Raw genomic sequence first — 20,287 nt, 5'->3', positions numbered from 1 at the left:
ATAATAATAATAAATATATATAAATTATATTTAGCAGTTCATTTAAACAGTTAAGTATTTCCCTTTGTATTTATTATTATTATTTTTTTTAACAGATTCATTTAAAGCACAGAGCTGGGTTTTTTAAGTATTCAGTCACACTATTTAACAGGGCCCCTCTTTAAACCAAGGTTAATATGTATTCATTATTTATGTATTATTGTAAAAATGATTCTCTATATCCTGTATGATGAATAGTACGGTTGCCTATAGACAAATGTTACATGTGTGTTTTCACTGACTAAAAAGTATTTTAGTCAGTGAGAAATTACTTAAAACATTAATCTCAACCGAATTTACTGTAGGTCAACACCAAAACACTATTTATTGACTGCATTGAAAACAAACCAGGGTTACATGAAATGTTTATCAGAATATACAAATGTATTTATAGATGTTTGCTTTGGAACAATAGAGAAAGTTAAAACATACTTAATATCTACCTGGTATAATTATACAATATCTACAATAACAATTAATTAGAAAGATTAACTTGAGTGTTATTTGGTAAAAAGCTGAATAAATCAACACTACTTGAGTTACATAAGTACTGAAAAAGGCATAGTCTGTTTTTTAAACTAATGCAACAAATGTAAATATTCATAAATAACCACAGAAAACATTGAAATACTAGAAACCTGTACCCTGTTTTCGTGCTTTGCATGACTTCACTCCTAATTGTGAAAAAATACTGACTAAACAGGCGCTGAAAATAAACGTGGTGGAAACACATGGTTTTCACCGAAGACGATACAAATAATGTTCACATTCAGGTATGAACTTCAACTCTACTGAGTATCCAAGTAAGTGCAAACCAAAGGTATAAAGGAATAGTTATTGTATGTAAAGAGCGGCCATTCCATTTCTACCATTTGACATCATTTGGAGCCAGAGTCAGTGCAGTAGAGATTGTGGTCTGGAGCCGTGGTATTAATGTATCCTCGATACATACACTCGACCAATATGCGAGTTGGTCTCAGCTGTCAATCATGACATTTCACCCTGGTTTATAGCATCAAATATTTCATAAACTAAACAAATAACTCCTAGACATTCATCGGTGTGATGAGAACTAGCTAAAATGATAGAAACCAACTTCAAAAAAAAATAAAAATGAACGTGTACTTTTTAGTTTGGTCCGTGTCCCCAACCACTAACATGGAGATGACAGTCTTTATGACCTTTGTTGCATCCATCCACCAGAGGGCGATCAAGATGATTTGCCTTCACTTTTGGAGAACTGTGACATCGTCCATCTTTATATCGCACCCATCAATTGACATTTTTTGTGAACATCTGCGGGACAGCCTCTTCAAAGACAAAATTGAAGAGTTGAGAATTAAACATTTAAGTGAATTTCTTGATGTAGCGGAGTTTCAGATAGGCGATGATGAGGAATATGACCGACATAACAGTCAAAGCCACGTGGTTCTCCCACAGGCCCCAGGTGGTGTACTCTATTCCCAGGTAGTCCAGATACTGCTCTCCTGTGCATCTGAAAGAAGGCATGTCCCATTTACAAATTACACACGTCATTATTTCAGAAGAATTTTTTGTTTTGGAAATACTCAGAGAATAAACAGGAATCATTTTACAATAATTGTAAAAATTTGTCAAATTTAGTTTTTGAGGAAACAGATCACAGAAGGTGTATAAACCAATTACACGCAACCAACAGAATAGTCAGTATGAGGTCTACTCACGTCAGGCCAGCTGTGTTCACACTGCAGTTGGTCAATTTAGCCGACATGTTGGCGTTTCTGATCACGGCCTCCTCGCAGAACGTCAAACCCACAAACTCGTTGATCTTCAAAGCCTGGAGGTAGACGACAAGGTCGATGAATGTCGAGCTAAACGAAGTGAATATCGGTGTCTTTTTCAAAAGAGGATATTTTGACATGTCACAGTAGGAAAAGCACTGGCGTATGAAATGATGTAAACGACTTGGTCTGTCTCCTGTTAAAAGACCTGCAGATGACTTAGACTGTGTGTTGATCTATCAGTGGTGTTCAGTGGAGGAATATGAAAGCAAAGTTTTCTAACGGAGGGGTGGTTGGGCCTTTCCCTTCTCCTAATCGGTCCACATATTTATGTATTAGGCAGTATTAAGTATTTAAGCAGCAGCAGGTCGCAGCACTTCTGTTTGTCAAATGTGGAAGACACAAAATGTGCAAATAGCAAAAGTTACTACAAATAGGCTGCAGTGAAGTGTCCAAAACTGTAATCCCATGCGTTGGCTCTTAAAATCAGGAGAAATGTTTCCTCACACGACTCGCTTTATTTAGTTACAATGTTACAGCATAAACTATATGGAACTATAAACATCAAAGTCACCATCACTTTTTTCTGAAATCCTTTCCTGTCACACCTCGCTTAAATGTTAGGACTTACCGCGAGGCCGTAGCGAGGGATACTGAAGTACTTCAGCCACGCCAGCCAGTCCATGATGCTGGGCAGGTTCACCAGGAGACCGGAGAAAATCTGACAACACGACACAAACTCAAGTTTTGACGGGCATCTTCCACGGCAGATATTTTGACAGGTTTTACTTAAAACATTAATTATGGCTCACCGGCACATCTCATTAACATTATTTGACATGTGCTTGTTTACATTCTTGAACTTTATCCCCTCGATAAACCTGTTAATGACTCGTCCCTGATTCTTTGTGCAGAAGTAGGAAAAAAGAAAATTAAGATAAACATGCTCTAACACCTTCACCACAGAGATTATTTTAGATCACCTTCCTCATATGTGTAACATGTATCTATGTAATATTACTGTTATTAAACCCTATTAGAATATATTCTGCATCATTTTTGCATGATGTCGCCTTGAAGGGGTATTGTGTTTGGACATAGATGACATCGAACAGTACCGTGTTTATGTTCAGTTCATTATAGTGTACAGAAAATCAGATGAAAATCAGATCCAAATAATTTCATTTCAAATTCTAGTGGGGAGACAAATTAAAGGAAAATATGATCATGTGTGAATATTTCCATTTGATGAGAAACACTGTTCAAATGTTTCACTCAGTGTAAACATCATATTCACAGGGACAGAGGGGAAAAACTAGAGAGATTTCATTGTACTTGAAACCTATTTATGTGCATCTTTTTGTTTTTGTGTGTGGTGCTGCTGTGTCTCTCACCATCATGAAGACAAAGGTGATGGTCATGAAGATGTTGGCGAGAGCCACGACGCTCTGGTCGGCCGAGATGGCCATGGTCATGGCTGTGGCCGTGTACGCCACCAGAGTCACTGTCAGCGTGAAGACGAAAAAGGCTGACACTGTGGCTTTGAGCCCTGACACACACACACACACACACACACACACACACACACACACACACACACGCGCACACGCACAGTTTTAAGAGACTATTACTGAACTGATATTTGCATTCAAATTCAGTATTTGATCCAGTACCCTAAAGAATTCCACAAATCAATGAATGTATTTATGTCTGCTTGTCTCACCAATCATAAAATAGACAGTACAGCTGAAGATAACAGAGGTGATGGTGCGCAGGGTGATGTCGGACAGGATCTTTGACAGGAAGTAGACCGACACTCTGTAGTAGCCACTGATGTACTCATGTCTGTCAGGAGAGAAAATAAGGACCCATCAAACGTAGACTCGGACCAAATTCATCTTGAATTGTGCACATGGGTGTCGCAGTTAGCTGAATGAGTCCTTTATGACTCCATAGATATTTTGTTTACTCTATTATTATCATTTGTTTACATTGTATTATAATAACAACAATACTACCAATACTACTACTACTAATAATTACTGCAGTCATCTAGGATTTGCTCCTAACCACGTTTCCCTGCTGTTTGAGAGTGTTTTCAAGTCTCAGTTATAGAGACTATAGAGACTATAAGAGACTTCTGACAAAGAAAAATTGAAATGAATGACAGATTACACACACAAACAGTTTCCTCTCAATGATGAAGAGCTCAGCTGCAGACACGGTGCTGAAACACTGGTTGGTAGTGATGAAGAAGAGGGCACCCATCCTGTGAGAAACAAAAGTCTGGTCATTCAGTCTCTCATATATTATTTCTCATCTAAAAACACTGAAAAAGCTGGTTATACTATGTAGCATGCATTTAAACAAACAAGGTCTATTCTCCATTGAAGTGTTTTTTGAGGAATATGCTGTGCAGATTGTAAAGCCAGGTGAATTTGTGATATAAAGCTATACAAATAGTTATTTTATTGGTACAAATCAAAGTGGCTGTCCACAGATGATCAGAAACATGGGTCCTGTTAGGATCATGCATATGGGGATATAATTTACCAGGTTTCATGTGATCATCATATTTCAAATAAGATCAAAATCAGGATAAGACAAACAGCCATGCTTAGTGTGTGCGATGCCCACGTTCAGAAGCAAACTGATATATTCTATTTTTCTCAGGTTTAAGATTAGGCACTCTGTGACTGTGTGTGTGTGTGTGTTTCTGTCTAGAACATTATAATACATTCAAAAGTATCACACACAGAGCAGATTGGGGATTTCAATGTTTTACTCAAGGACACTTTGTCATAATAACATTAGGAGCTGGGAATCAAACCAGCAACACTAATCCCACTCCTAACACCTGACCGGAGCTTCCCAGTCGACTGTATGTGGGGTGAATGTGCTTTTGTTTATTTCTTGTATCTGTTTCCTTTCTCTTTTCTCTTACTAGTGTTTAGACCTTCTCACATGTCTTTCATTAGGATTCCTCAGCATCTGACTGTCTGACAAAGAGGTGATTCTGCAGGGAGAGGAAGCAGCAATAAAAGAAAAAGAAAAAACCCCTCTACTGTACAGATTATGGTTCTAAATGTGGTGTGGTCCGTGTAACACTGAATAGACTTCAAAGTTAAGTGACTCCACTGTGGCCCTAATATCCGACCCTGCACCCACTAAGAAGGAGGGAGGGGTGGACGACTTGAGACAGTTAAGCCGCGCAGACTGGTGTCTGCCATACTGCCTATGCATTGACCATGAATTTAATGGCATTAGGTCCTTATATTCCACTGAACCTTGCAAAGAAAGAAAAGAGGGAGACCATTGAGATTTCTGATGTCCTTCACTGGGCTTGTGAGTACCAGGTTGTGCCCAATAAAATACGGTAAGAGGATTAGCTATGCAGGACCCGCTCTGCGTTTCACACTTCTCTATTTAAAAAAAGAAGAAGCAGCCGCTGACTTTAAAGCCCAGAGCCTTTATCAGGAAACATGAATCAATGTGCCCATACTATATGGCCACATAATTTGCTATGACATGAATGAAAGTTACCAAAATATGTGTGGCCATTACAACAATGTACAGACTGTTATCTCTAGAAAAAACCTTTACTGTAAAGGGCAAAAGTAATATCTGAAATATTGCCACAAAAACATGGTCTTCATGATAAATATGATAAATTTTGTTTCTCTGATAAAACGTCTTAATTCCTGCGAAACCCTGTTTTTGTTACTGCCCATCTGCTTTCAGACATGCACGGAAGTCTGGTCTTTTTCCTCAACTTTTTCGGCGAGGCTGTATGAGAGAAGGCAAATGTTGCTCAGGCCATTTTTCGAAACTTTTCCAGCCGGCTGCAAAGTAAAATTTCCGGAAATGTCAGTCTCCAGAGGATTCAAAGCGAGCGAGGGGGTGCGTTACCAAGGCGCCACCCCGTGACTGAATATTCTGGAAAGGTTCAGAGAAACTTTTTGCTGCTTTCTTCACATGTGAAAATATGAACTCCAGAAAATGTCCGGACGAAATGTTCTGGACATTTTCCAAGGTTCATGTCTGAAAACAGCTCCCGACAGATGGGGAACTGTAGAAATGTCTCCACATGATCATTTACTCAGAAACAAAGTTTTACTGTTAATAATTATGTGATGTTCTATGTATAAAATATTAGGACGGGACCCCAGCTGGCAGCCGACAGAGGTCAAAGACATTAAGACATCTGCAGAGTGTCATTCGGCAGTAATCTCACCTGTTCTGGATACCGCTCTGATCATCTTTAATTCCAAAGAAAATGGCTCCGACGATGAGGGCGAGGAAAATGTTGACTCCCAGCTGCACAGACGAAAACATGAGACATTTAGACACAATTTCTGTCATTGTATTTCTGCAATGACGAAAAAAATGTATAGTCTTGTTTGTAAAATTAGCAAATAGAAGCCTGCACAGGTTTAAAACTCTAACAATGAACTAATGTGTTGTCTGACCAATGGCTTTCAACACTGCAGAGCATCAGCTATTGTTCTGTATTTTCTGCTTTTCTTCTGCGTGTGTGTACTGTTATGGATTCATTTTGAAGCATGAAAGTGAAACTTGAGCAATATGCTCACTGACAGAGAGGTCAGTGTTTTCGGGGATCGGGTGTCAAGTGGACACCTTGCTCCTCCTCCAAGCTGACCTCTCCGAGACAACAACCCGACCTGCTGATGGGGGAGGATGACAGCAAAGAGTGAGAAAAGTGAATGGGACACAAGTTTTAATCCCAACAATTTACAGATTATGACAGCACTAAGCGGTTCCCAGGGTGAAGGGATAAGCTAATAAGGTTGAGCCTTTTTCACCTCATTCCCCTCAGCCCCTCATGTGAAAGCGGAGTAGTGGAGGGATAGGTCATGATGCCATCATGTGATGAGTATCGGAGTAGGGCCAAAGGGGCTTTGGCCAGATATGATATCGGTTCAGATCCTGGCCCAAAGAGGCAAGAGTGGGGTCACAACAGTCACCAAAGCCGATTATGGCGCCCACGCCACATAGAGCCCCTCTTGTAGGATTATTTTGACTTATTTAGGGCCAATTAGCTGTTAATAATTCGTAAAGTGACGAGACTTCTGATGGCATTTTGCCGCGATGGGGGTAACTAATGAGCGCATTAAGTCCTGACCCTTACAAAGTGCTGTCTATGCATCCTGTTCATGATGATAACAGCAACGCATTTTTTAACATTGTTAGGTCAAGGAAATGCCGACGGAGTCATGTTTAAATATTTGACCACAACGACGAAACACTGAGAGACGCACTGCAGTCGCAAAAATTAGGACTCAGGACTGAAGTCGTATGCAACTGGGTTGAAACTTACTTAATTGAGACTTGAGGGTAAAGCGCTGAAGAGACTAAAGACATATTAATAAAATACTGTCCTGTGAGTTAGTTTTTGCCTGCGGGGCACTGCCAAACAGATGTAAAAAATCAATACAATTTTAACAGGAATGCCAACGTTCAAACTACAAACTCTCAATTGATCCAGATTCAGAATAGAGACATTTCACTTCTATTTTTATCATCAAAATAATTGGCTATTACAGAAATGAGCAGCTTAGTTTGACATTTTGAATAAATATGAAGCTGGAGCCAGCAGCCGGTTAGCTTAGCATAAATGCTCCGATGTGTTTATCAAGAGTTTTGAAGAAAGTCTGGGGTACTGAAATGGGTAATGATTAGAAAAGATATAGTAACATAGGTTATATATTATTGTAATTGTCAATATACTATCACGATAATATATCACAATTAATTCTGTCAGTCAAGGTGTTTATGGAAACTATCTTCTATGTTACTGGGCAATGCGGGTTAATTAAATGTTTTTAAGATTATTATTAATCATTATTCCCAGATTAATCTTAACCTGTGTCTGAACCATCTAAATGGACTAGAATCTGAATTAAACTTAATCTAATTTCAGTCCACTCGTGGCCCATAAGTGTCCCAGAGATTTTGTAATTTGGCTGGGGAATTGTATGGATTTGAATTATATAATGTGCAAATAATTTAACCCTAAAATTTATGAAGGTGCAAGTTTCTACTTTGGTTTCATTTTCTTGCACAAAGATTTGAGAATTGACTCAGAACACAATACAACACGTAGGGACACTGAATGGGCCTTACTTAAAGAAGGACACTGTACGCTGGTATGTATTATGTCCATTCAACCATGGTAACAAAAACAACGGATGGTTTTGAAGTTGATGATTAGTAATTGGGATGTTTACCTGGGCGACAGATGTTTGTGGGTTTAACATGAGGTTCTGGAAGGTCCTTTTCAGCACCCAACGTAGCTGGTGGAAGAAGGAGCTGTTGTAGGTGATGGTGCGGGATTTCGGACGCAGGACACACTCCTTGTCCTGGACGATGCGGTCCAGCTCTGCCCGTGTGTCGCCGGAGTAGCTGCAGTTCCTGTACTCCTCGATCAGGCGCTCCTCGATGCTTTGCCTGGAGCTACTGAGCTCCTCAGAGTCCAAATCTGGCCACACACACACACACACACACACACAGCATGACAACGGTTTTAATGATGGAAATTATACAACAGACACACTCAATCACATAAAACATTGGGTTGAAGAGCTTTTTAAGGTAAGGACTTCCAACCTGATACAGAGGAAAATCATTGGGCTTATCCCGATGGATCACTCTTCAAATGTATCGCTTGCGCTTTCTCTTGCAAATTTTCTTTTTTAAATAAATACCAATACATTTTTATTTGTTCCACTATGCTGATGATTCTGAGTCTCTTGTGATACACTGCTTTGAACTGTGATCTTCATTCTCCTAATATTCTTCTTGAATTTTATTCAGTTTTTATTTTGTATTTTACACATTGTGTTATTGGCTTTCAATATCTTGTGTAATACATTTGAACTTACATTGTTGAAAGATGCTATAGATATCAGATTAAAAACAATATTTACATATCCTGAAATGACTTTAACGAGCTTAGTGAATTGGTCAATAATAATTATTAAGTCTACGAACACAACAGGAAAAAATTCTTGAACTTAAAAACAGTAGTAGTCTGATGAAATTGTCTTAACTCAAGGTTTACTTACTAGCTATTTTCATCACTTTCAACCATAACCCAGGATCCAGCATCATCATTATGATGCTAATTAAAGTTAAAATGATTCTTTATTAGAGGTTCCATTACCTCTGGAATAACTATTATCTTAGTTTTTTATTAACATGTCAATAATTTTGATAATCAAATCAGTTCACCTCTGTTAATTGACTAATCAACAAATTATTTCTGAGTACCAGCCTTTTATAGAATAATATCCCCTGTGAACACCTTGACAAAAGCCAAATTGTTAGTTTACTCATACAACATAATCAAGTGAAATTTGTGTATGATATCCCTCTCGAAAGCAGAAGACACAAGATTACATTTTGATCATAGTAATCATGGTTTGGTTAATATTTGGTGTTACCCTCAGAGCTGTGCACTTTGGTCATGGTTGTACCCGTAAAGTCTCCATTAATAACATCCAGGAAGAAGTCAGCTGGGTTGTTGTGGGGCTCGCAGGGATAGCCTGAAACACACGTCACAAAGATCCGTGTTTAATATCAATCAATGCCCAGTGTTATTCTGACACAAATTGTTTTTATTTGCTTATGGCCATTAGAACTATTACATACACAGACAGCTACATATATGTCCTAATTAAATTCAAAATCAAAAACACAAGGGACAGTAAAAAAATATGTGAGCATCTTCTGTTAAAAATCAGTGTCAACAGCATATTCACCGATGTTGGCGAAATAGTCCAAAGCTTTTGGAGCTGGTCCGTGGAACACCATTTTTCCACTAACCAGCAAGGTGAGAGTGTCAAACAGTCTGTAGATGGAGTAACGAGGTTGGTGGATGGACAAAATGATGGTTCTTCCGTGACTGGCCATTCTGAAAATTCAAAGAAAAACTAGTAAATACAATAAAGCTTTGAATTCCACAGTACTTTGTTTATACAAATTGGGCAGAATCAAGGGTCAGAAATGTGTTTTACAGACACACCTGAACCCTTCCGTCAACATAAAACTGACTTCCTGATGGAAAGCTTTCTGACATTTTTGCACAGTGAACTAATTCAATCTAAAGCATTCAATCAGCTCACACTTGAAGAACAGGATATTCTGTTTCCATTATTGGTTTAAAATTAGTTGAGTCCAATATTTTCTGAGGGGTTCCACAAGGATCAATGTTTGGACTTTAGCTTTTTTGGTCAAAAACATGAAAAATAATTTAAAGATTAATGGAAGCTGTGTCAATTAACATCTTTTATAAAGGAAACTCAACAACCGATTTTAGCAACAAAAAAAACAACATTTAAAAATTGCACTCAAATCTACAATCTTTTTCTCCATAGAAACAAAAAGAAAAGAACTGTTGTTGCATTGGCTCTAGACAGGGAATTAAATGGGTTGATGGCGTAATAGTGTTATTGTAGATATACACTAATTCACTCATTTAAAAATATATGTGTTTTGTGTGGTTTGGTTATTATGTAGCTTTGATGCATTGCATGACGTTGCTGAAGATTAATCTTTGAATACAATCCATGAATCATTAAGACAAAAACTAAATACAAACTTTTATGTATTCGCATGATTCTTGCACTTTTTAATTAATATCTTCATGGTTGAATGCACTTATTGTAAGTTGCTTTGGACAAAAGCATCAGCTTTATTAATGTGATGTAATCGGTGTTGAAATCAGAGAAATGACAAAGAAGTGACAGACTTGTCATCAGTTTTTACCTTTTCAGCAACAGCAGGACAGAATTGGCAGTGCTAGCATCCAGGCCTGTGGTTGGTTCATCCAGGAAGAGGACTGAGGGATCAATGATGAGCTCCATACCAATGTTTGTCCTCTTCCTCTCTCCTCCTGAGATCCCCCTGCTCATCTCTGTGCCCACCTGGGGGAGACACCCAACACAACAGGGATCAATCAGTCTGTCCTGACATTTACCTGAGTCTTGAAGCCTGACTCAGACTGCCAGGTATGAATAACTGAGGCATGTTGGGCATGAGTGTGTGTAAATTAACCTTGGAGTCCGCCACTTTGGTGAGACCCAGCTCTTTGATGAGATGATTGACTCGGGCCTCCTTCTCGTTCTGCGGCACAGAGCTTGGCAGCCGCAGAGCTGCGGAGAAACGCAGATTCTCCCTCACGGTCAGCGTGCCCATGACCACATCTTCCTAGGGGGGAAACAAGAGCTCCGGGTCAAAGGTCAGAGACATTTATTTCCGTTGTCCCTGAAAATCCTGACCTTGAAAACAGAGAACTACTGACCTTGAAGTGTTTGATAACTAGTAAACACAACTCTGCATTGGAAGTCAGTTTTCCTCATCTTTACAGGACTTTTTTAGTATCTTCACTACCTGGCCAAGTATTGGAGAATTTAGCGGCCAAAAAGTCAGATAATTTCCTTAGAAGTTGGCAGAGACAAAACTAGACAGTGATTTAGACTTAAAGCACATTTAAAAGGGTGAGCCCAAACAAGACGCTCACTCTCTCTACTGTTGCTTCATGTCTGCTGGATGTGTAAATATGTGTATTTGCTTAGTCATTTTTTAGTAACCCCCCCGTGGTTGAAAAATCAGCCAGTGCAAGTTTAAGTTATCCAGATGTACGTACCTGAACCACATAACCAGAGAGGCACTTGAAGTTTGGAGGCTGTGGTGCTCCGTCAATGAGTACTTCTCCAGAGAGACCACAGGGATCCTTCCTTGCGGCCAGAATATCCAAAAATCTTTGAAAATCAAAACAAAACAATATTAAATATATCTTCAAGAAATCCACACCATTTTTAAAAGGTTTTTTTTCCTTGGGGATCGGAGCAATACTCACGAAGATTTTCCACTTCCAGTAGGTCCAAGAATGGCATTCAGGCCAGGTCTCATAATCCCACTGCAAGACAGTAACACCCAGCTTAACATGGATAAAATAATTTATAGGCAAATATTGGGGCACAATTAAATGGTCTGCATTCATTTCTAAAGCGTATAATCTCAGATTTTCCCTTCGCTAAATCAGTTTTACGGTACAAATCCTCGTAGCGAATTAGTTTCCCCTCCTCCTAAATCAAACAATGTCCGTGAAAGGAATTTTGCATTTGTTACAGATACATAATGAACATTTCTTGAAAGCTGCGGAGAAAATAGAAAAATCTATAATGTGTAAAACCATTGAAAGTAATTCAAAAAGCAAATAGTTTGACTTCAGAACAGTCACACAAAAGCCCCAAAGAGCATAAGAGTCAGCGATATAAAATGGAATTGAGAGAGTGAATAAAAGACTGGCAGTGGATCACGTGATGGTGTTTAATTCGTTTCCCTGGCAGACTGTTCTTTAGTGCATCAGAGAGATTATATGCAATAAACCATGCTTAATATCATATAATTAACACTGAGGCAGCAAAAGGCCCCAAAACTTGTGTGAAATGATTCATTCTTCCATGGGAAATGTCAGCTGCATTTAATACCATCAGACAGAAAACCAATGTAAGAGTCTATTCACTATTGTCCTGCTTGGATAAGGATACAATGAGCCATATCAAAATAACATAAAGGACCACTGTATTTCTAGTGTAACATGGTCTCCCCACATGAAGAGAAATGAAAATGTTGCAGCAAATGGACAGATTCCTTATTTGTTTCTGGAAGTCAGTGATTCAAATACAATATTGTGGTCTGAGAAATCTGAAATATAATTTCATTTAAAAATTCAATAGGCTTCCTACCAAACTCTTTGATTAAATTAGTAAAGAGCGAACAGCAACTGACCAATGTGTCATAGTTATCAAATGTCCATGCATAAATTTGTGTCTGGAGTAACTAAGGACTTTTCGTGTGTGCCTGAATTTGAGAACGTGAGTGATGAGAAAATAGAGAAACACGAGTGCACGAGGAGAAAGTTACAGCTTACGAAGATGCAAACGAAAGACAAACACGCACAACAAACAGAGAACTGACTTGAGGTCCACCAGTATTTCCTTGGAGCTGCTTTTCCTTTTGCAGAAGCCACTCTTCAGCTCCTCAACCTGGTACTGGATGTTGTGGAAGCTCACGGTGGATCCGCAGGGCTGCTTGTCGGGCTCCGTGGATGTGACAGCCTTTGAACAGGCCACCCCGTTGGTGCCGATGTCTTCTACCATTGCGATGTGGACGTGATTGGCTCTCTCCATTGTCCTCCGCAGCAAGAACCCCGTCAAATGACAGTGGTCTGATAAAAAAAAATTTGTTTTGTTTTTTAGAGCCCAAAACAAATACAAAATCCAATAAAAAATATAGGTATAGATGAGATAAGATGGTTTATACTGATGCATCAGTTGCATTTTATTAGAGCTGGTTTTAATGTATCTCAAAACTAAACTCAAGCACAGGACTTGAATAAATGTCAGTATTGTGTGGCAGTTTGTTTGAATTGCCAAAAGGATTTGATGCATTAGGATCTGGGTGGATTACTGTTCCATCTGAGAGTGAAACATTTTTTTTTTTAAATTCCAGGGGAAACCCTTCATCTATAACATGCGATGGCCGAATAAACCACACCAGGTACTGCCGCACCAGAAGCTGGTTATGGGTTTTCACGCCGTTAGGAAAATAATCCAACAAACAACATTTTATATGCCTGTACCATACTCCTGAGACCAGCACAGACCAATATTAACCATGCAATTGATCTCATTTAAATAATATGTAACAACCATTCATCAACATTAGAAGAAAAAAGTTATATCAAAAGGGAAAAAGTCATATTTTTCTGCCAGGGAATTCAACAGCATCAAAATTTCTTGACTGAACTAAAAAAGCAAACTGAGCATGTCAGTATTCATAGCAGAGTTTTAAAAAAATAAGTGTCTATATTTCTGTGGGGAACTTTGTTGTTAAACAAGCTTCCAAAATTACTTTCTTGTTTAAAGAAATGCCTGCAATATATATAAAAAAAAATTTACTAAGTCAGTTAGTGTAAGTCTGTGGGTTTTTTTCTGTCAATTGTAGCTGCAGCACTGTTCAAACTTGAATTCATTTTGATTTGGGCGTGGGTGGATTAGATGCGACAAGAAATTGGGAGATTACAATTGTTGGTAAACCAGATGCCCCATCCCCAGTTAGACATCAAAGTGCCTCACAAGCTAATGAGCTGAAATGATGATATCCTCCAAATATCTATTACAGGCTTGTAGTGTGTAGTGACTTACCGAGCGGTGGGACTGTGGGACTGGCGTCCTGCTGCAGCCTTCGGGAGCTGCTGCTGCTGCAGACTGACGGAGCAGAGAGACTGGGCAGGCGGACCAACATCAGCTCATGACAGCAGGGACAGCCAGGTGCCTCACGATCAACTGGGATCCCACCGCACTCCACACGGGTTTAACCCTTACCTCTCAAGTAGACATGCATGAATGAGTCAAAGTCTGTTCTCCTTTCACCGCCATTACAACACCTTTGTTTTCTCTTGATTTCTGTTCAGCATGAAAAAAAAATCTATTGGTAGATTTGCTGAAACTTACTGCGTCTTTGTAATTTTTCACATTTCACATCAGTTGTATTTTTGTTGTCGTCTGTTGACATGGTAGAGAAACACACATTTAAAAATCAATTGCATCTCAACATGCAACAAACATGTCACTAGAATTAAATGCAAACTGTTAAATACGAAAGGCTTGCAAGTAGGGGTCGCAACAGTTTATCGATTAGTAATCGACAACTTAATTAATCGCCAACTATTTTGATGATCAATTAATGGGTTCAAGTAGTTTTTATGAAAAAAAAAAAGTCAAAATTCTCTGATTTCAGCTCCTTTAATGTGAATATTTTATGGTTTCTTTGCTCCTCTGTGACAGTAAACTGAATATCTTTGGAGTGTGGACAAAACAAAACTTCCTCTTGAGGGTTTTTCTACCATTTAAGACATTTTATGGACCAAACATCTAACTGATTAAGCGAGAAAACAATCGACAGATTAATCGATTATGAAAATAATCGTTAGTTACAGCCCTGCTTGCAAGTGAATCAAGTCTTCCTAATTCATAATTGTTGCGCGGGGTGTATTTAGTTTGACTGACAGATTCTTGTGTCGCACCCATCTGACGTATTGACCTGTCCTCATTTTTTAGTGGTACTTTGTGACATCATAAATTCTTCAAAAATATAAATGATTTCATTTTCAACTGGACCAGGTCTAATAAGCGAGAGTAGCTGAAATACACCTGTGTGGGTGAGTATAGTAAAAATAAGTGAAATTGACAGTTAGGTCACATGTTGCCTCGCAACGCAGGTGGATGGAAATCCTCAGGTGCCACAGGCAAGGACGGACCAATGAGGCCACACACAGGAGCAAAGACAAAAAGATAGAAAATACATGTGATCTGTTTGCATCTCTTTGTAACAGTCGTTACTGGATGTGGATGTTATCCATCTTTTTGGTATTTCTTTGTGGTTGTTTTCAATATTTCTGTAGGCTAGCAGTTCGCATCACTCATTGCCTCTTGTGCTGTTTTTATGACTGTTTCATGCATTGAAGGGTGTTAGTAAAAGGTTAGGGTGGGCTATAAGCTTCCCCGAAATGACGATGGAAATATTACACAGAAGCTGTTTGTGAATGACTTGGTTTTTTGGGTTTTGGTGATGCACGGGTTAGGGGTTTTTGAATACCTGCACCCACCAACCCCTTATGGCACCACCCAAACCCACAAATAATGTGTTACGAGCAAACTGCCAGCTGTCTTTCTCTCTAACACACACACACACATACACACAAACTTCTGTCTCCGTGACTTCAGTGAACTTTACACTAACTTATATTCATTTTACTGGTGACTTACCCTGACCGTTAATGTAACAGGTCTCAGACTGAGAACCCATGGACAGACAAGATTCCTGTGGCGGCAGGAGACAGAACGAGACGGAGTGAGACAAAATGAGTCAGACGGCAGGTGCTTCTGTTCTGCTCAGTGGTGCAGCCTCCCCTCGCTCCGCAGAACGAGAGGAAGTAAACAAGAGTCCGCTCACGAAGAGTCCATGGGAGAAGCACAGCACCACACTGCCTCCTACTGTCAATACTGAAATAAAAATGAACATTATGGCCCATATGAGCACATTTCTTCATTTACAAGCCATAAACATCCACAAAACATTCCATGAACATCCTCAGAGGACGTATTAACCTCGCTCACTATATAAAATATAATACATTTGCAATTGTCATTTAAGTGACTTAAGATAACTGCTTTCCTATAGAAAAAAAAAGATCAATGCCTGTTTCCCAAATTCCCAAAAGAACATTACTACAAACTGTGAAGTTCATTTGTAGTTTTTTTATTGTGTCACGAGCCATTTAGTTCAAAAAATACAGTCACAGACATGAATCAATTCCATCTGGGTCCCATGTACAGGTCCACGGCAACAATGATTGTGTCTAAAAGGCAGTGAAATAAAATACAATTAACAAAAATGATGAAGACACCGTGAGACAGCTTCAACAGATCAGGAGGACATGTAAAGTATAAAGACAAAGTCCTTATAATCAATCAAGGTTGTATCCAATGGGTGGATGCGGTGGGGTTGGTAGGGTATGTACAAAACATTTATAAATGTTTTTTGAGGAACAACTGGTAGCCACACCACATCTGCAAGTCTCACAGTTAGAACAAGTACGCTGATAAATACGGACGCTCTCATTTGACAAGCTTCAATAGCCACATGACAAATCAACAAACAAAAAAAATGTCAAGTCGGCTCTGCAACGGAAACATGATGAACTTACATTAGGTCAGCCAAGATGACTCCTACAGCTTAAACACGCCTACAACTTACAGGGCTTGATTGTATGTTTTTTAGTCATGGAGGGCATTTAAGCAAACATTCAAACTGTCATACATGGCTCTGAGCTCAACAGTTATATAGTGATGCATTAAGTGTGCTTTACACTTTGGGAGTGACATAAGTGGTGTAAAAGACGAATTACTGATTGTAACCGAGTTACAATTAAAATAATGCAGCTTTACACAAGCGACGAAGCAAGGGTCTTGTGCGTTATCACTTATTCCAATATGAGATTTAGCCAAGATATCACGTAAATGTATCCGAGAGAACTATCAGTTTTTACAGACATACATAAATATAATTATTTACAAAACATAATCTCTACATTTTCTGTACGCTGCACACTTAAGTGCCCCAACGCACCCTGTTTCAGATCACTACCGATATCAACACGTGTACAAGCCTGAGCAGTGTTTAAATTCCAAGAAGCATTTATGTCTTGATTCTTATAAATGTCAGGTTCAGCCACTGAACTGCAACTCCGTTCACACACAACCCACCAGTTCACCAGATCACTGAACATCCAGGAGTTCAATCCAAACACAATTGTGCAAATTGGCGTCATGAGTTTCAGTGGTGCTTTAGCGAGTACTGTTAGTGCATAGGAAATATTAAGTATTTAGAAATGGGTCCGGGTTTCAGAGGAGCAATAGTTAAATTTAATTTACAAGGACCAAATCATTTTCAGTCCTGAAACTGTTAAAATCTTCTGTATAGTCTAATTTAAGATGCTTTGACCCACGAGACAGAAATGAAGCTCCAGAATCATAAGGTCATTCAGACCTCCTCAAAGACATATTTTGACCGTGGTAACTATATTCCAGTTGCTGTAGAAATCACAAAGTTTTACATGGCATGTATATCTAAATACATTTTGTATGATCATGTTCAATGAATTCCAACTAAATGGAAAATAATGGAAGTAGTTCAATTTGTGTTGATTTTCCAATCCTCCTCCCTAATGTTAACACTGACAAACGGTCCTGAATTAGAGGCGACGGACTTAAAAACCAGTGGTTAAATCAGAATGCACCAGTTTCGGAAATCCAAGATAGGTTAGCCTTGAAATCAAAGTGCAAACTTGGGCATTATGAACTCCTAAATTGATAAAAAAAAACATACATTTGAATGGCAGACACAGGAATACTACTGTAGTCCTAAAATCTTAGCTAATGTAGACAAGACTACATATTTGCTAAGTGACAACTTGTTGTTGTCGATTCCTGTGTGCCATCCAAACAACTCTCAACGTTAAGCGCCTATAAGGTCATTGGCTTGCTAGTAGATAAAGCCTTTGTATGAAGAGGATGTTTTTTAATTTAGTACACATGAATTCACCGCCTCTTACTTCACAGAGGCAAATAATTATCATGCTACTACTAAATAACATGTTGTAACCCGTAGGGATTATTGTTTGGGCAAAACCACACTTTCTTTGTTTCCTCAAGGCGACCGGTTGTATTGCACAGAATAATTGGGTCCACAGACCACAGCGTTTCATCATCCGACGTCCTGCGGGCTATGCCCAGCGACCGCTGGACACAACACTCCTGCTGAAGGAGAAATTCGTGTCCGAATTCTTGCTCTTTCCCCAAGCACCAAACGGCACCACAATAATTGTGCTGTTGTCCTCTGAGCCGTACTGAAGTGCCTGAGAGAGAGAGAGGAAAAGAACAAAAATTTAAAAAAGCATTATTAAATGTATAAAGCCCTGCTTGACGGTTATTTGCTAGCTGAGCTCATGTAACCATATTGCATAGCTCTACTTATATATTTTTCTATATTCATGATAGGTTGTTTTCATTCAAGACATTATTATAACATCATTAAGGTTCCTTTGTCAACAAAACACCATAGAAAGACAAACTGCTTTACTGCATCTGTCAATAGCTTCAGTCAACTGATTACTGCAGACACATCTTTAAATAACAGGTAACAATAAATAATAAAGTTAAAAGGAACACATAAAGCACATCACTTCCCTCATGTTCATTACAACAAAGGAACTTTACTAAGTATATGAAAAGTAAATAATATATTGGTCTCATCCTTAATTATTACATGATTTTGTTAATCGTGTAATAATTACAATGAGCAAAATATATTCATAAGCCAGAGAGCATTAGAAAAGCCTGTGAGTGATATACCCCACACTGCTTTGGTGTCAGACAAACAGGACATAAAGATGGAATATCTTCTCAAAGGCTTTTGAGAGTTAAAAATCCAGCAGTAAAGGATAATCTCTTTTTTTCCGTCAAAAGAATTAATTTCAATAATAAAATGTTGCCTCAACTCCTCAACCTCCAGATGTGAGGCACAAAACCACAGCCCCCAGATTAAAAGTCAAGTACCTGGTCAGATATTCTCTGAGCCGCCTCTTTAGGGTCGTGGCACTGGTTGATGACATTGCAGATTTCCTGGCTGTTCACAATGAAATTGATGCCGTCTGTGGTCAGAGCCAGGAAAGCGTCGTGGGCATGGTGCAACTGAAGGAAAAAATTACGTTCAAAAATCAAAAACAATTTTTATGTGGAATTTTCATTGTAAATGATTCACTTGATCACATTTATGATGGAGGTGAAATGATCACAGTTTTACAGATAAGGGTCAACAAATATGTCTAGTTTTTGCTAAATCTGTTACTAGACTGTCAATCTGTTACAAGACTGATATACAGTGACAAAAGTTTGTCACTGTATATCCTGGCAAAAATGATCTAGGTTAGAATTCTTGCATAAATTAGCCCGGAAACCAGTGGTGTGAAACAACAAACATTCATCTGAAGTTGTGAAGACCTCCGCTTTTTGGAAAAACCTACCGATAGTCTCTTGGTCTCCGGCTCGGCAATGACCCCCATGTTCTTCAGGTCAAAGTCTCCAATGCTGCGTGTCATCGCCAACCTGCCGTTGACGTTTGGCTGTCCCAGACTATTCCAGGTGATAAAACCCCCACTCCTCTTAATCCTTGAGTCCAGCGCAGAGGGAGAGAGAAACACAAACAATGACTATAATAGTAATAATAATAATAATAACAATGACAACATTGTTTATAATATCTTACTAACAATATGTAGCTACATCAGAGCATCTGTTTTGAAGCTGTATTAACAGGACAACAGCAACCTATTCTGTTGTAATGTGGGTAATAACATTATAGAAGTATGCTATTATTTAAGTATTTTAAGTTATTTGGCCTGATCGTGGATTTCTTCAGGCTGAAATTGGGTGAGGTTATTTGGGGAACTCTTAAAGGGTCACTGAAATCCATGCAACTAAAAAAAAAAGATAACAATATCCCCATCTCCCCTACTCATGAACTTTGTCCTTACTGACAACATGTTAGTACCTCTCTTTCTCGTCCTTCCTCTCTGGCGTGTGGTCGACAGTGAGTTTAAGGGCTTTGCCCTTGCGGCACAGCATTGCGCGGCTGTCACCCACACTGCCCACCACTAACTCAACGCCGTCCCTCAGTAGGGCCACAGTGGCAGTGGTTCCTGCATTGATCGCGGGCACTACAGAGACAGGATAGGAAACATCAGAGGTGGAAGGAGCCATAGGAAGGTCCACACACAAAAGGCTACTGTCCACATTGGTCATAGCAACCACATGGTGTATCGCACACTCACACAAAGA

General features: G+C 39.0%; 2 protein-coding genes across 8 annotated transcripts in view; both read right to left on the bottom strand.

Moving 5' to 3' along the window:
- Window positions 1–345: 345 nt before the first annotated feature.
- On the bottom strand, window positions 346–15,802 carry abcg2d (ATP-binding cassette, sub-family G (WHITE), member 2d). Of its 5 annotated transcripts, none has more exons than XM_035636794.2 (18): window positions 15,656–15,802; window positions 14,342–14,392; window positions 14,033–14,212; window positions 12,804–13,053; window positions 11,680–11,739; window positions 11,467–11,581; window positions 10,875–11,027; window positions 10,587–10,744; window positions 9,581–9,732; window positions 9,263–9,364; window positions 8,048–8,298; window positions 6,034–6,116; window positions 3,979–4,068; window positions 3,523–3,644; window positions 3,194–3,348; window positions 2,431–2,520; window positions 1,743–1,855; window positions 346–1,534 (listed from the first exon to the last, which is right to left on the bottom strand). In XM_035636794.2, the coding sequence occupies exons 3-18, from the start codon at window positions 14,130–14,132 to the stop codon at window positions 1,387–1,389; spliced, it is 2,142 nt and encodes a 713-aa protein (XP_035492687.1). In that variant the 5' UTR covers window positions 14,133–14,212; window positions 14,342–14,392; window positions 15,656–15,802; the 3' UTR covers window positions 346–1,386. The 5 variants fall into 5 exon arrangements, with proteins under 5 accessions (XP_035492687.1, XP_047190016.1, XP_047190014.1 ...); XM_047334060.1 differs by having other exon boundaries at window positions 9,296–9,364; XM_047334058.1 differs by lacking the exon at window positions 14,342–14,392.
- A 330-nt stretch (window positions 15,803–16,132) lies between these two features.
- ppm1kb (protein phosphatase, Mg2+/Mn2+ dependent 1Kb) overlaps window positions 16,133–20,287 on the bottom strand; it is an 11,180-nt gene continuing 7,025 nt past the window's right edge. For all 3 annotated transcript variants that reach the window (XM_035638143.2, XM_035638144.2, XM_035638142.2), the window contains 4 exons: window positions 20,001–20,166; window positions 19,474–19,618; window positions 19,007–19,141; window positions 16,133–18,306 (listed from right to left, as the gene is read on the bottom strand). In XM_035638143.2, coding sequence (XP_035494036.1) covers window positions 18,175–18,306; window positions 19,007–19,141; window positions 19,474–19,618; window positions 20,001–20,166 — 578 coding nt within the window. In that variant the 3' untranslated portion in view covers window positions 16,133–18,174. The remainder of the gene's footprint in view (window positions 18,307–19,006; window positions 19,142–19,473; window positions 19,619–20,000; window positions 20,167–20,287) is intronic.

This window comes from Scophthalmus maximus, chromosome 8 (assembly GCF_022379125.1).
Source record: "Scophthalmus maximus strain ysfricsl-2021 chromosome 8, ASM2237912v1, whole genome shotgun sequence".
NCBI classification, from domain to species: domain Eukaryota; kingdom Metazoa; phylum Chordata; class Actinopteri; order Pleuronectiformes; family Scophthalmidae; genus Scophthalmus; species Scophthalmus maximus.
Note: the sequence above shows the minus strand (reverse complement) of the source record. Positions and strands in the feature narration are given on the sequence as shown.